This window comes from Talpa europaea (genome assembly GCF_964194135.1).
Source record: "Talpa europaea genome assembly, chromosome: 6".
NCBI classification, from domain to species: domain Eukaryota; kingdom Metazoa; phylum Chordata; class Mammalia; order Eulipotyphla; family Talpidae; genus Talpa; species Talpa europaea.
In genome coordinates, this window is record NC_140072.1 from 53,267,984 (window position 1) to 53,285,311 (window position 17,328).

The 17,328-nt window shown below is 41.3% G+C and overlaps 1 protein-coding gene across 1 annotated transcript; it reads left to right on the forward strand.

Moving 5' to 3' along the window:
* Positions 1 to 1,806: 1,806 nt before the first annotated feature.
* EVA1A (eva-1 homolog A, regulator of programmed cell death) lies at positions 1,807 to 16,258 on the forward strand (the record flags this gene model as incomplete). The annotated part of the gene is made up of 2 exons (XM_084234962.1): positions 1,807 to 1,885; positions 15,885 to 16,258. The coding sequence occupies exons 1-2, from the start codon at positions 1,840 to 1,842 to the stop codon at positions 16,256 to 16,258; spliced, it is 420 nt and encodes a 139-aa protein (XP_084091088.1). The 5' UTR covers positions 1,807 to 1,839.
* Between the last annotated feature and the right edge of the window lie 1,070 nt (positions 16,259 to 17,328).

The following is a 17,328-nucleotide window of genomic DNA, read 5'->3' on the forward strand; positions in this document are numbered from 1 at the left end:
TAAGAGTAAATGCATGAGAAAAGGAGCCTAGTGTATATGGGGAACCAAAAGTAATCTAATGTTGTTAGAGCATTAGGCAGACTGTGTCTCTGTGTGGATATGTGGGTATGTAGACTCCAGGAAGGCATGAGTTGGGAGTGAAGGGAGGGGCAGATACTGTGAAAGTTGCATGTATGTTAAGTTTAATGAGCATTAGTTGAAAGGCTGAACTGTGGAGTGATCACATTTGTACTTTATAAAAATGATGCTCATGGTAAGAGTAGATGCTAGTTTGAGTAGAAAAAAAGTATGGGCAGAAGAAGCAGGTAGGAGACTTGTAAAACTCCCAGAACTGATGAGACCTGTACTATGATAGAAGCAGTGGGGATGGGTTGGGGGGAGGGGACCTGAAATAGCCTCATCCCCTTATATACTCATTTTTGAGCAGCCTCTTTTTCTTCTTGGGCCCCCAAATCCTCAGATTTGCAGAACAGTCTCTGACTTCAGAGTGGTGCTCCCAACTACTCACCTGTATTATCTAGTTGTCACCTTCTAGGAACTCAAAGGACTGTTGAAGGGGGACACTGTGTGCTGGCCCAGAAGTGCTAGGTCCCTCAGCAGTAGCCAACTGAAGCACCTTCAGAGCCAGCTGAAGCACCCACACTCATTGTGACACTTGTGGCTCTGTTGACTACTCCAGGCACCGTGTCTTCATTTCTCTCTTGCCTGTGCATGCATTTTATCTTCCCTTGCTCTGGTCCTCACTGAGCCTATTTTGTTATGACCCTTTCCTCTCTGCGGTGCAAGGACTCTCCAGGCCCGCTATAGGTGGCCCCCGCTATCTGTGACCCTCCTGAGACGGACTCTTCCAAGGACTGACACCTCCTGCTTCTCCTGCTTTCCCGAGCTTGACATCCCTTCACATCCTGCAACTCAGTTCTCTGCCTCAGCCAGAGCAACACTGAATAGGAATCAGCCGGGTCTGAGCCACTTCTTTCTCTCTCCATCCTCAGTTCTGCGTGAGGGCTACAACGAATGAACTGAGGAACACAGCTCTGCATCTGAGTTGTAGCAGCAGTTGGGGGAAAGATGTGCTCCCCTAGTCAGAGGCCAAGTCTCTGAGCACCAGGATTATAAGTCCTGGGGCTGAGGGTGACTGCTCTGCCAGACGGCTGCTTGTACTAGTGTGTGTGACCTATCTTGGTCACAAGTGGAATCATAGGGCTGGGGCAGGGAGCAGGCGCGAGCTCTCTGGCCCTTGTGAGCATCTGAGAAATGGAACTACTTTGGCAGTTCTGGATTGGCCAGCTCTGACCCATTGCTAAGGACGCACATTTGGTGACCTGTGGAGGCAAACTGATCAAAGTACGCAAGTGCAGTTGGAGCAGAGGAAAGCAGAGCCTGGGCCTGGCTTAAAATTCGGTGATTAAAATCATCATGGGCTGTGCCTTAAAGGCAAACTCAGGGGAAGGCAATAAAAAGGACAAAGAAAGGTGAGGGAGAAGTGAAACTGGGAAGCTGGGAGAGATGGCAAGAGAATGGAGAAAGGCCAGGAAAGAGATGTGAGGAGTTTCTGCTTTCTTGAAAGCCAGGAAGCTTGCTGGAGCAAGGAGGACAAGACCCCAGACCCTTGTGGTTCCCTGGGTGCGAAGGCTGGCTGAGCTCAGGCTACCTGGAACACAGCCTCGGGAAAGCAGAATGTGTTCTCATCACTCACTTTGTGTTCCCAAACAGAAGAGAAGAGTGGGAGGGTGGCCACCTTGATCCAGCTGAAGCATCTCCAGGAGGCTGCCTCTGGATGCCACGTCAAGGCCGCCTGTCAGCCACAGCCAGGAGCTGGTGACCACTGAGCACACGGAGATGGCTTTGCTCAGCAACATCCTAGCAGCCTATTCCTTTGTCTCAGGTAGTTGTCCCATCTTGGCTAGGCCACAGCTGAGGCCTGGCCCTGGGACCAGGGTACTCAGGAGGAAAATGCTGGGTAATCACAGCAGAGAGGATCTGCCTGCTGTGCTTTGAGATGAAAGGCCTTCTGGCTTGGGAGTTAAGCTTGACATTTGCTAATTTGGCAAATGAGAGGTTCTAAGAGCTTTATCTTGCTGAAAAATGTTCAGTTTCCTTTTGGCAACAGTGAGTGAATGGTGTAGCCTGGGGTTAGCTGGTATCTGTCAGTCTGCCATTAGGCTTTTAACTTTGATGTGAGGGGGGCTCTAGGGTATCCTCAACCTGGTATTTCTTTGCAGTTATACTCAGTCCCACCCAGACTGGCTTTCTCCTGTCTCTCCCTCCTTCCCCTATCCCTTCTGTTGAGGGTGGGGATGGGGGGTGTGTGGCAATTTTAAAATATATGAAACTGTTCAGTTGTTTGAATGATCAAATTCATTTTCTGCTGCATGGGTGAGTTTTTGATATTTTGATAGCTAGCTTTTGCTTTGTTTTGCTTTTCTTGGTATCTCTGGATATTGAATTAAAAGGAAGGGACTGAGGTTCTGATTAGATTGCTTCTGAGCAAGGACTGGTTCTCCTCTCTACTTGTCTAGCCAAGGTTGGCATATGGTGACCTAGAGTTCAAAATACTAAACCTGACATTTCTGTTTATAATGGCAAATCTGAGCCAAGATTGAGAATAAAGGAAGTTCATGTCTTCTCTTTGTGATAGGATCTTGAATGATGTGCAGCCCAACCTGATTTTAGAAAGGAGGACTTCTCAGGGCTGGTACCTGGCTGTCCCCTTTGTGGTTGGCAAGATGAGCCATGGTGTCAGCACGTGCCTCAAATCCAGAATTCTCCCTTCTCAAATCAGCAAAGCCCCAGGTCATCAGCTCATCTCCCTAAGGAAGTCTGGTGCCTGGGGCCTCTTCAGTGGGCACTACTAGATCAGAGAAATCTCAGTTTGACTCTTTCTTCAAGTGTGTACATGGGCGAAAAGCTACTGGGTCTGGGAAAGAGATGTCTGAAACTCTGTTAGAATGTTTTCAAGCCATTGAACGATGACGAGCACCTCGACTCTATGGTGAAGATAATCCTAAAGTGAAGTACTGGGGGTAGTAGGGAGGGTCTGGAGTTTCCAAGGACTCAGCGGACACTTGCAAAGCAACTGTCATGTGGAAATATCTCAGGTAAGAGCAGACAGGGCACTGGACTTTGGAGCTCTGCTCGGCACAGGACGTACTGGCAATCTTCCATTTTGGCCAGCGTGACCCTGAGTTATGGCCATTGACCATGGTAACTCATTGATTGGTCTGATGTTTACCAGGTGTCTTGTGATCTTGTTAAGGCTAAAAGGGGACATGGCCCTGTTTTTCTCTCCCTTCCAACCTTTCTCCTTCCCACCCCATTTTTTGGAGTTAAATATTGCTTGGTATGCAAGAAGACAATGCTGCTTTTAAGACTGCATGGTCTGAGATAAAAAGAGAATGCAAGGCTATGGAAAGGAGAATGGCTGAAATAAAATGTATTTGATCTAGTAAATAGACTTGATGGTTGAAAATTGATTCTAAGTGTGATGGGGAAGACTGACTATAAAGGAAAAGGATAAGGAAACTTTAAAATATGGAGAATAACATAGAAATAATCCTTATTTTAAAAAGAGAAAAAAATGGATTAGAAGGAATAAAGAGCAGTATGATAGAAGAAAATTGTAGAAAATCTCCTAATCTTGTAGCTTTCTTGTTCTCACTCACCTGAGTCTGCTCTTCTACTACATAGGGGACCCTGACCCCTACCCTTTACTCCCAGTGCATTAGTTGTTTTTTATTCTGTCCATGTAACCCGTCATTCCAGCGACATAGTTGCTAATACACACAGCACCCTTATTTTTTTTTGTCCAGCTTCTGGTTAAATCAACAGACAAATCCTAACTCCAAATGAATACTGCTTTCCTCCCTTTTCTCCCTCTATACTCAAGTAACCAAACACTACTACAGTTTTACAGATTGAAGACTTTAGAAATTCGTGGCAGCCAACCTCAGTGGAAACTTTCAAATACTGTTTCATTTCTCTGTTTGCTTTTGAATACATCTTGTCTCCAGTCTTCACAATAGCCAGAGCAAACCTTGACCATTCCAATTATTTTAAGTAACTGTTTATCAAAATATCCAAAAATTAAGTGACAAATGCAGACTAAGGGGGGAAAATGCAGCATTAATGAAGAAGGGTTAAAGTGTATAACATATAAAGAGCTCTTACAAATCAATAAAGGATGTGTCCCAAAAGAAAAGTGGGCAAAGGGCAAGAATCAGCAGTTTTGGGGGAAAAAAAAGAAATAGCTGGTTAAAACATAAGCCTCTCAAATTCTAGCAACAAAACAAATGCAGGCTGAAAACAGTGAACTTTAACATTTTTAGTTCATAAAATTCTCAAAAATTTGAGTAAGCATATAAATTCAGTTCTAGAGAAAGTGTTGGGAGATCAGTACTTACACATAGTGCTGATGGGATTGTACATTGCTACAGCCTCTCTAGAGAATGACTTAGGGACATTTGTAAAAAGCCTTTAAAAATACATATGCTACTGAGCCAGCAATTCTGCATCTAGGAATTTATTCTAAGGAACTAATTAAGGATATGGGCAACAAAAAATTAATATGAGGACATTTTATCTCAGAACTATTCATAATAGTAAAAAACATCAGAAAAATGGGTAAAGAATATCAAAATAGAAAAGATATTTAGAATGTGCTATTAAGTGAATAAGGGCTCTTACCACATAACATGCATCCCATTTCTGAGGGTATTTTCATATGTATGTATGTATGTAACTCATATGTATATAACTCTTTTGCTTATCTACATTTTAAGTATTCTATACTTCATTGAATTTACCATTGGAATTTTATTAAAATTTCAAATTTTTAATTCTATATATTTAAAACTATCACTACCCTACTCTTTTCTTACTTTTAGAACTGTGTAAGTACCTTTACCATTACCACTTGCATTCCCATAAGCATTTCGAATTCTACCTAGCCTAGAATAGAAAATTGCCCTTCTCTTCAAATATGCTCCTTCTTTATACCTCCTAGGATATTACTGACACCAGATATGCATTTTCTTCACTGACTAAATCCAGTTTCTTGGAGTCAACTTATTTCACCTCTCCATTCCCTGACAGCATTGCCTCCGCTTTTGAGTTGATCACTTGAGTTGGTCCAAGTCCCATCATGTTTCATCTGTGCTGTCATAATAGCATTTTCCAGTGGTTTACCTGCCTCCAATCTTGCTTTGTAGTCTGTATTTTGAAGAGAAAAGGTATTTCTAGAATATAGGTGTGATGATGTAATTCTTTTTACTTTTTAGATTTTTTAGTGGATCCCTATTATCTTTGGGATAATATCCAAATACTTTTGTATGATTTTATAGTTGAGATTATTTTCAGCTCCAAATATTAGGAAAACTCAACTTAGTGGTCTAAACAGAAAGGCATTAAATTACCCAAATAACAGTTTGTAGGTAGGTAGTTGGTCTTTTGGCTCAAAAATGTGGGGTCCAGCAGTTCTCTGATTTTCATGCTATCTTTATTCTTAATGTCTATGACTGCAGAGTGGCTATGTTGCTCGTGCCCTCATTAAAAAATTTTAAAAAGACAGAAAAAGGAAGTTTTAGGCAGATTTTATCTGAGATTTCATGGCCAAAACTGTTACACGGCCATCTCTAGCTGAGATGAACATTTTAGTTTTCCAAAAGCCACACTAGTGGTTCATAGCCAGAGGTGATTATGTTCTACAAGGGGATTTCTGGTGATGTCTGGAGACATTTTTGATTGTCACAACTGAGGTGGGGACTTCTACTGGCATCTAGTGGGTAGAGATATATCCTATAATGTACAGGAAAATGCCCCCACAACAATTAGCTGCCCCAATAGTGCTGAGGTTGAGAAAACACGCTCTAGAACAGAGGCAAGCAAGGGAGAAGGAACTTGGGATGGTTGGAGCTTCTCTAATCTGTAGTTTCTTGTGCGTCAGGGCTTTTTGTGTCTGCCCTGGACTTCCCCATGCCTGCCCTGACCAAGCCCTCACTGGTTATTCTAAACAACTTTGCTTTTTTGCACAGTAATTTCCTTCTCCAAGATTTCTTCTCTTCAGTCCTGGACTGGTTAGTTCCCTCCCAGTCTTCAGAACTCCCATTCCTAGTCTCAGCTTCACTTAAGAACCATCTAGGTGTTTTGCTTCCCTCTATCTCAGCACTTGGTTTGGAAGAGTTAACATTTCTTGCTTTAACTTCTTGCAAACAACCCCTTGGGATCAAAACATAAGTTATAATGAGAAGAATAATCTCATTAATAATAATAACTTCATTAGTGACTTCTAACGGGGTTGTTGGTAAGGTTAAATGGGATGATTACTCTTTTTAATTTAATGTTTTGCATCGATAATATATTTTCCAAGCTCATGCTTCCATTTCCTTTTAATTTTTCTCTTAAATGTCACCATCTCAGCATGGTTTGCTCTGGTCACTCAATCTCCCTTATCCCAACCAGCATACCTTCAACACTTCATATTCTCCTTCCTCTTTTCCTTATCATCATCTAACATTCTATGTTTTTTTTTTAATTTATTTGTCTTATTTAATCTTTTAGAATGTTAACTCCCAGGAGCACAGAGATTTTGTTTCTTTTGTTGACTGCTATCGCCTCAGTATCCAGAATGCTATTTGGCATCCATTAGGTGTTCAGAAAATCAGTGAATGAGCACAGTTCAATGAGCAAGCAATATAAAAAGACATATAGTGAGAAGTCTTACCCTAGAACTGCCCCCTTTGCCCACCCCCCCCAAGTTGGACCTATTATTGGGCTTCCCTGCATTCTTCCAGAGTTTTTTTGTGCAAATGTAAGAAAATATGAACATATTATTCTCATCCTCCCTCCTCTTACACACAGTAGCAAATATATCACAATACTTTATTGTATTTTGATTTTTTCACTGAGGAGTATGCTATGAAGATAAGTCACATCAGCATGTAGAAAGCTTCCTATTCTGTTCCACTGTCTAGATGAACCATAGTTTAACCAGTCTGTGGATGGCCAGTGGGAGTGGTTCATATCTTTTCAAACAGGGCAACAGAGCTGCAATAAATAACTAAAACATACAAAGGTCCTCCAACAGAATTTTCAAACTATTGGGCTTTTGGCAATCCGATAGATGAAAACTAACATGTAAATGTCATTTAACTTGTTTCTCTAGCTTACAGGTCAACAAACCTTTGCTGTAAAGGGCAGATAGTAAATATTTTCAGCTGTAACAGCTTAAGTCTGTGATGTAGCATGAAGACAGACAGACAAAACATGAATGAATGGGTAAGACTTCGTGCCAATAACAGAATAGGTGGTAGCTGGATCTCGCTTTGAACCGTTCATTGTGTGTCAATCTCTGCTTTAGTTGAACATCTTTTCATATATTTTAGAGTCATTTATATTTCCTTCTCTGTGAGGTGTTCTTGTCTTATGTCCATTTTGATTAGTTGTTTGCCATTTTCTTACTGCTCTTTCTCGATTAGCCCTTTGTCTCTATTACTTATTACAAATATTTTCTCTAATTTGATATTTCTTTTGGACTTTGCTTACAGTAGTTTTTTTCAATGCAGAAGTTTTGAGGGAGGTTATTTTTTTTCATTTAACCAATATTCTTTTTAAAATAAGTAACTGCAAGTACAGCAGTATGGATCGTGTGTTACTGAGTTAGAATTTGAATCACTGTTTTCTATGCATCTGGCACATGGGAGGTGGTCTCGGGGGTAGGCAGTCTACTCCCTATAACTCAGCTGATCATGGCAAATTTGAGGATTTGAGAAAGCATTATAGTTTGTTTTTTATTATTGCCCCTTTGTAATGGAAATCTAGGGAGGGCCAGGAACCTGTATGTCCCCAGCCCTGAAGATATTGTAGATTCACAGTAAATTTCTGTGTTATAAACAACTGTTTTTTGATTTATGCAGTTTGAAAAAGTAAATAACAGTTGGCATATCTCCTCATGGAGATAGTTGTTCAGTAAAAGTGGTACTTTCATACACAGCTGTTGATAAGACGAATTAAAGTACCATTTCTGAAAAGTTACCAGGAAATGTATATCAAGAGGTATAAAAATAAGTATCCTCTTTGGTATAACATTACCTTACTGAGTGTCCATTATAAGATAGTAAGTGAAACAAACAAGCAAACAAGGAAAGTTTTAACAGCAGAAATATTCTTTGCATTTTCAAGTAAAAAAATGCAACAACGTAAATATCCAAAAGTAGAAAACTTTTTGTTTTGTTTTTGTAACTTGCTAGTTGCATTCACCAGACAGCTGTAACTATGTAGTATGGTTAGGTGAAAATGACTGACTTGTGGAGCAATACAGAGAGATGTTGCAGCATGGATGAAATGTAGATCTGTTGGGGAAGGATGAACAAGCAGAGCGCAGAGGGTTTTTAGGGCAGTGAAGGCACACTGTATATGATAAATAGTATAATAATGGATACAGGTCATTATGCATTATCCCAAATCCATAGGCTATACACCAAGAGTGACCCCAAATGCCAACTGTGGACTTTGGATGATTATGATGTGTCAGGTAGGTTCACCAGTTCTAACAAAGGTAACATGCTGGTGGAGGATTTTGATAATGAGGGAGACCATGGGTGTGTGAATTTTGGGAGTATGTGGGAAATCTTTCTTTTAAATTTGTTGTGAACCTAACATTGCTCTAAAAGTAAAGTCTTAAAGTATATCCAGAGAAAAATATGTAAGTTGTACATATATTCTGATTATAACTGAATAAATATAAATATGTATATATGAGAAAAAATAAAATTCACTTCATTGTATTATATAGTGTGTAGTTATACAATATTATGGTTGTGAGAGGATGATGATTTTACATATTTTTCCCATTCCCTACTCTTCTAATGTTATTATATACATGCAGGGCAGGTGCTTGAATAACATTATTTTATTCACTGTTGTTTTGTTATACTGTTGGTGAGAATAAAACCAATTCCAGCTGAGGTTGAATGGAATGGTGTTTACTCAAGGACCTGCTTTTGTTAAATGTCCTTTGGTTTAAAGTTGCAGTTTCCAATGAAACGGATCAGTGGTGTTAAATGAGGACTTTCTGTGTATATTTGCAAGACATGTACACACACACACACATACATATCTATCTATAAAATAAATTAAGATTTTAGAAGTTGTGTATTCATGATTTACTTCAATAAATAATTGGGAGCTATGTACCATAAGCAAGGCTTTGTGCTGGATACACTGGAAATCTGAAGTGAATCATATGGGTTCTGCCCTCAAATTTCTCACTGTCATGTGGGAAAGGTAATGATTACACAACTAATTACAATACAGCTACACAAAGTACTGCCTAGATTGGAGGGGCTCATCACACACTTCCTCCCTTCCAGACTAAAGGAGCCAGAAAAGCATCAAAATATAGTGTGGACTTCAGTGGTGATTAAACCAGACTAGAGAAATCCCAAGGCTTCCTACCTTGCTTCCCTGGAGTTCTGGGGCTACAGGTCAGTAGGTCTTACCCACTGCAGGTGAAGAAAAGTGAGCAGGGTAGATCAGGATGACAGGTAGGGTAGCTGGAGTCTTCTGGTCTTACAACCTGGGAGGGTGGATAGGGGGAGAGATATGAGCGGTGAAAACAGAGGCACATATACTAGCAGCAGCCCCAGGGCACTGTAATTGTCCAATATAGCTCATTTCTCAGGAAGAACAAGTTAGGGGTGGAAGGAGGTGGAGAAAACTTCCTCTAGCACCTCAGAGAGCGCAGTGATATCAGGTTCCTTCACTTTCCTGTGGCGGCTGGGGGCAGGATCCTGCAAAGAAATAGCCTTGCAATGCCTTAAGAATTCAGAGACGAGATTATACTGAATGCTCTGATTCCATGCAAGCCCCCATATTCTCTTTATTGGCTATTGTAAAAACTCTTTTCCATTCCAGTAAAGATTTGCAAACTTTGGAGCCAAAAAGGCCTAGACAGAGGAAAGTTATGCTTTCCTAATGGCCATGGATCCAGCCTGGGCTGGCACTGCTGTTCTCTCCTGCAGCCAGTGGGGCATGATCTGACCTCTGAAGGTGCAAATGAAATCAGCCCAGGACCTCCACATAGGGCCCCTTCCTGCCCATGAAAACAATGACCCTGCAGGAAGCAAGATACAGCAATACATTTATTTTTATTTATTAAAGGAAAACAACCGACAAAACCCTCCCCACTCCACTTCCTGGGATAATTACCAGCTGTCTGGATCTGGTCAAGACTAGGGTGGATCACTGGCCAAGAGGAAGTGACCTGGAGCAGCAACAAGAAAAAACATCCACGATAGAGCTTCAGTTTTGATTTTTGCAGAAGAATGATCAAGAGAAACTCTACAGATTATCTTAGCTATGAAAATCAGCCCCAAGTCTCTGCTCAGGATCCAGTGAGACCCTTTGCCATCTTTAGTTACTTTTACTGGGCTCCCCTGGAATCCCTCTCTGAGACTTAGTAGGCGAGAGAGGATGTTTTCTCACCTGGGTAGCAGTACAGAGTAGACTAGTTAAGCAAAAGGGAAAACAGCAGTTTCCGAGATTCAGATCAGACACCACCTTCAAAGTTTACCCGTGTAACAGGTGGGGTGAGGTCAGGGTGTGACAGAGACGGATACACAATCAAAAGGCAGGGCAGATGGGATGAGAAAGGGAGAGAAGGGAGAGAGACAAAAGAGGGAGGAAAAGAATTAGATGTAAATGGATAGGCAGATGGGTGGAGAGAAGGAAGGAAGGAAGGAAGGAAGGAAGGAAGGAAGGAAACTAACAAATGAAAAGCTGTCATTTATTGAATGACAGATTCCCTCCCTCTTTGCTGGGAGCTGGGATAATTCCTTTCTGCTGGTCTTAACCTTTGCCACAGTTCAGCTGAGTGCTAAGTAGCGTTAACTAAGCGGAGGCTGAGATGAGGTTGCCAACGTAGATGGGGCTGATGCTTCCACCTTGATAAAAGCATGAATTTGGGGTCAGGAAGACCTGCATTTGGAGGAGGGAAGAATCTGATTGTCAAGTTAGGAAACAGTAGTGATGACCCCAGTGTGGAAAAGTGGAGGATGAGGATCCCATAAGAAATACGACAATCCTTACAATGTACTTAGATAAAGTGTAATTTTCTAAAGTTATTATTTTTAAGTAAATTTAATTTTTATATTCCCCATACAATTGCAACCCCCTTATTTTGACCCCAATGCCTCCCCTCCCCACCCCTCACTCCCCATAGAGTGTCTCGGCTTCATAGTTTTTTGTTGATTTTGATTTTCACTTTCTTATAATTATTCTTTTTCCTGGTCCCTTATTTAAGTTTTCTAGATTCCTGCTATGAGTGAGACCATCCGGTATTTATCTTTTTCTTTCTGGCTTGTTTCGCTGAGCATGATCCTAAAGTTATTTTTTAACTGGTTAGTGTAACTAATTATATAATAAATGTGAAATATATTTAGTGAATATAGAATTTGCTGATGAAAATTCTGTGATCTTTTTGAGGTATAGACTCTATTAAAGCCTTATAATATTTATAAAAAAAAGAAATATGACAATGACTGAGAAGAAGTAATTTGTGCAATGGAGCAAAAGAGTGAGTCAAAGATGATCTTGGTTTTGGGCACAGATAATGGTAGAATGAGTAGTACTTTAGACAGAAAGGGAAAGTTTGAAAGAAGGAGACAGAGAGACAGAAAGCTTTTTAAAAGTAGATGGTGTGGGGCCTCCCCGGTGGCGCAGCGGTTGAGCGCTGGGTTGCGAAGCTGCCCGCAGCCTCTGCAGCGCCGGTTCGATACCTGGCTGCTCCCCGGCCACCGGAGGAGGGTCCCACATGGTGCGCAGACCTCTCCTGCCGCCCGCTGCTCCCCTCAGCAGTGTACTTCGGTCCTTCTGCCTGCTCTGCTCCCCGCTCTGGCTCTGGTGAATTCTCTCACCCTCCCGCGCTTCTGACTATACCCGTGCATGTATAAACAAAACAAACAAACAAACAAATAAATAAAAACATGCCTCTATAAAAAAAAATTTTATAAAAGTAGATGGTGTGAACTATGTTTTATATGCGGTTGAAGGTACAAGGGGCAGTTTTTAAAAATAAAAATAAAAATTTATAGATAATTCATCTCTTCAAGAGGTGGATCTTCCTTCCCATACATTGATTTGTTTTGTGATAAATGTCACTTGTTGCAAGAGTGAAGCATGATTCCATGACCATTCTATCCCAAGTTTTAATTTTTATAAATATGAGTATGGAGAAACTTCACTTGCATGAATATATAGATGACTAACAAAAGCAGTTTTCTTACAATAAAGTCATTCATGTCTGTAAATTAAACTTGCATTCTAGGCCCCAAATCAGAGTGGTCTGTCATCAAAAATTATGTTTAATGTTCTACCAGCTGACAACTTGAGAGGGTCCTCTTTCTGTTTTGTTGAAAACCAAGAATTGGAAACTGACTTAGAAAAGGGTGTGTTACTTGACCATTAGAGGCATTCATCACCTAAATGTTGACTTTAGTATCTTGAATTATTATTTACCTCCACACTCTGGCCCTTAGTAACCACTCCTCTGTGTTTCTAAGAGTCTGGCTTTTTTTTGATTCCATATATTATATAATGTTCTTGTGGTCCATCCATGTTGTCACAGACAATAGGATTTCCTCTTTTTCTGGCTTAATAATATTCCATTGTATGTAGAAACCACATTTTCTCTGTTATTTAATGGGCATTTGGGCTGTTTCCAATTTTTAACATATAATTGATGTTTAACATTGTGTAAGTTTAAGGTATACAAAGTGCTAGTTTGGTACACGGCAATAATGTGAAATGTTTACCATAATAAGATTTGTTAATATATTCGTTAACCTTACATAATTACCATTTTGTTATTGTTATGGTGAGAACATGAATTCTATTCTCACAGCTGGGTTCAAATGCACAACTCAGTATTGCTAATTATAGTCACCACTTTATATGCCTGGAACTTACTGATCTTTGAAAGTTTGTGCCCTTTGGCCAACATCTCCCCATTCCCCCTACCCTTGGCAACTACCATACCACTCTGTTTCTGACTTTGATGTTTTTGGGTTCCACATAAGTGAAACCATACAGTTCTTATATTTCTTTGTCTGACTTATTTCACGTAGCATGATGCCCTTAAGGGTCATCCACATTGTTGCATATGGCAGGATTTCCTTCTTTTATGGCTCAGTGGTATTCCTCTGTGTGTGTGCTACACATTTGTGTTTGTGTGTTATCACATTTTTCCTTATTCACTCATCTGTTGATGGACACGAAGGTTATATCCATGTCTTGGTTATTATGAATAATGCTGCTATGAGCATGGCGGTGAAGATACCTCTTGGGAGTAAGCACAAGTAGTCAGCTGCAGAGTAGAGGGAGGTGTCAGTTTAGCACTGTAGGTTCTGGGGGTACCCATGGGATACTGGGGAGATCCTCAGCTGAGGTTCACCCAAAGGCTTTTGAGTCAGAAGGAATACGGTTCCTTTCATGTCCTTTGATATTGTTATCTTTCTATTTTCTGATCTTCTCCCCGCCCCTCAACCCCCAATCTTGGGAATCCTGCCTAATTACTCAGGGTATTGCTGTAGGGAAATGGGTTTCTCCTATAGCTTCCAGAACGTCAGAGTAACTGACATTCACAGACCACTCTTTTTTTCCAATGGGAGATTTACCCTTGAATAGTTCAGTCCAAAGTTCGGCACTGGAAAAGTCTGATGCTAGGAAACTTTCTTTTCTCCTCATGTCCAAGCTCATGTTTTTTCCTTCAGTGCTGTACTGCAATCTCCCCTCTGGGGGTGCAGGACTTCTACAAATTTTCTCTCTCCCCTGAATATTTGCCCAAGCCAGCATTCTGTCAGGAGGAGGTGGGGAAGGTTTGCTGGCTCCACTGGTTCTGTAGCTCTTGTGGAAGTCTGCCTAGTACTCGACCCTGAGACTCCTTCCAGGTCCTTGGTGTGTGTAAAGGGATCCCACGACTCCCACAGAAGCATTTTGTTCCTGGATGGATGCTTAATTGCAATAATTGCTTAAAAAGGCACAAAAAGTAGCAATGTCTCACACCACCATGTCCTGATGACACTCCCCCATCACCACATTCACATCAATACCCTTGTATCCAGTGTTTGTGTTTTCTATTTTCTTCTCTACCCTTTGGATCTCCAATTCATACTGGTTTTATTCTCATCACTCATTTCAGTGGGTGTTTCAGAGGAGGGGTCAGAAACACATTCAATATGCTTTTTTAGACTGATGGGGCCTTCATTGATACAATTTAGAATGCAAAGGACTTGAAAGTGCTATGCTCTTTGATGAAGCTATTCTATTTGTAGATAACTGATGTCTAGAAACACTTATGTGTGTGCATAAAGAAATGTGTACCAGGATACCAGGGCATTGGCTGTAGCTTTCACAGTAATAGTGAAAAACTTGGAACAATTTATATGCTATCAATAAGGAAATGGTTAAGTGAATTTTGATAGGCCTATACTGTAGGACATGATGCAGCAGTCAAAATACTGTGCTCCTAAATACACACATTTGGAAATATCTCTATGAAATAGTCTCAAATTTTTAAAGTGAATAGGTATCACATATGATCCCATTTGTAGTCTTAAAACACACACAAAATCACATGTATTTTTACTTACACTTACAAGTGAATATAGATTATGGATAACTAATGTGCTGATGTTAATCTTGGGTCCCACAGTTTGGCCAGGCCCTGTTCAAAGGCCAGGCTTGTCCCTGTGTTCTCACACTCACCTAGAAAGGGGAAACTGTTCACCCAAAGGGGTGAACATTCTATTGGGCATATCATTCTATTGGGCATATCACACAGGACCCATCATTGAGCCCACTAAGCTTATTGTTCATTAGTGGAATGATTATTTTCTCCCCTCACTACAAAAGAGCTCAAACTCTTCCTCTACAAGTTAACCTCATAAAGTTATTCTAAAATGCTGGACTGGGTTTCAGTGTGAGACTGTGTAAGTCAAATAATGCATGTAGCAAATTACTTCAAAACTCAGTGACTGAAAACAATGCACATTTATTATCTCTCAGTTTCCAGGGGCCAGGAATTAGTCTGGTTTAGCTGGGTTCTCTGGTTTGAGGTCTCCCAAGGCTGTGACAAGGCCAAGGTTGTGGTCACCTCAAGGCTCCATCAGGGGAAGATTCATTTCCAAGCTCACTCAACATGGCTGTTGGCAATATTCATTTCTTTGCAAGCAGTTAACTAGATGCCACCCTTAGTTCTTTATAACTTGAGCTTCTGGAGAGCAGCTCACAATGTGGCAACTAGCTTTGTCAGAGTAAGTGGGTGAAGAAAGCCAGACAGAGCATAATCAGCTGGAAGTCAGTCTTACGTGACCTCATCTTAGAATGATCCATCATTTTCGCCATATTCAATTTATTAAAAGTCACTAGGTCCAGCTCCCCAAAAGGGGGGATTGCATAAGTGTGACTACCAAGAGATGGGAGTCATCTGAGAGACTACATGTACTTGTGACTAAAAGGTCATTCAAGGTGTTGCAAAAGCAAATTCAGAAGCAAAGATTTCTCTGCTAAAGGTGAAAAGAGACTAGACAAATACATCATTTAAGCAAATGTTCCTTGCTTATTGTCAGTGCTAAATTTTTTTTTCACTTGGAAATAATTTTGAATGTAAAGTTACAAGGAAAATAAAAGAATCCCAAACACCCTTTACCCAGATTTGCCTTTGTTAGTAATTATATTCTGAATCCATTTAGCACGCGGTCACATGGGAAGGCAGTGTCTGCAGCCCGCAGGTGTCTGGGGCCCCGGGAGAGGTGTGACAGGGCTGGAGTCACGTTGCTCTCCGCCTATGGACTTGTCATGTCTCAAATGCTCTCTTCTTCCTCCTCCTCCAGAAAATCCCGAGAGAGCAGCTCTGTACTTTGTGTCTGGCGTGTGCATTGGGCTGGTCCTCACTCTGGCTGCCTTGGTGATAAGGATCTCTTGCCACACAGACTGCCGGCGGCGTCCCGGGAAGAAGTTCCTGCAGGACAGAGACAGCAGCAGCGACAACAGCGACAGCGAGGATGGCAGCTCGGACACGGCATCGGACATCTCCGTCCGGCGACACCGCCGCTTTGAGAGGACTTTGAACAAGAACGTCTTCACCTCGGCGGAGGAGCTGGAGCGCGCCCAGCGGCTGGAGGAGCGGGAACGCATCATCCGGGAGATCTGGATGAATGGCCAGCCCGAGGTGCCCGGGACCCGAAGCCTCAACCGCTACTACTAGGGGCAGGAGCGGGAGCCGCTGTCCCAGGGCTGGGAGCCGCCTGGAAGGGGCAAAGTTCTGCAGGGGGGAGGGGACGGGTTGCTCCAAAGAGCCAGCCCCCATTCTGCTCACTTACCGCGGCCGAGAAAAAGCAGGGCAGACCCATTTTAGCCAGGAGGACTGATTTCTCCTTTTTGACTAAATTTATGGAGAAGTACAAAACCCATCTTGGTTCATCATCCTTTCCAGGTCTTGGAATGGTGCTGAAAAACCCTCTCCAACAATGTGGATGGAGACTAGAGAAACAGAACTGTGGTTTCTCTTGATTTCTGAGGATCTCAGATGTTTCTGCAGACTTCATTGCCATGAGTAATTCCTTTACAAAAGGAAACCTTATCAGAGCCCGTGGGCTAGGAATAGCAGGGTGAACTTAACCCAGCAAATGCAATTTTCTTAATGACTCCATGCTATGGAGGTGATTCTGACCCAGCAAGTATGATCCATGCTTATTATTTAAGGCTAATTTTTAAAATCGTGTTGCAATGGTAACCTTGTCCATTTTAACTGGCACCTCAGGGATTAAAATCCTATTTTTTTTTAAGTATAGTTCCCACTTCATTCATGAAGATGAGTAGAATTATTGTATTATGGGTGATGTGTCAGTGAACTAGAAAATGTCAATAACCTCAAAGGATGAAGGGTTTTATTTTAAATAGTATATAAAATAAATATTACCATCATATTTGAAAATACTGCACAAGTATAAAAGCTGTGGGTTTTCCCCCCATTGGGAGAGAAGAAAGTTATGACTCTAGATAATCATAATTTTAAATATTTTGTTTAAAAATTTTGGATTTCCCAGAAAAGGATAGGAATGGGAGTTGAGAAATCAAGCCAAAATTAGGATGGAATAATAAATAAATATTACACAAAATCTTATCTGTCTCATGTCTGTCTCTGAGGTTTTATGTACCTTTAATAGCTTTCCATTTATGGAGATGGGTCTGGTCTTTTGCCAGGTCCTTCAAACAAGTGGAAAATGGGGAGAGATGGCTAAGTTGGAAAATGGAGATATGGCCCCTGTGTGACAG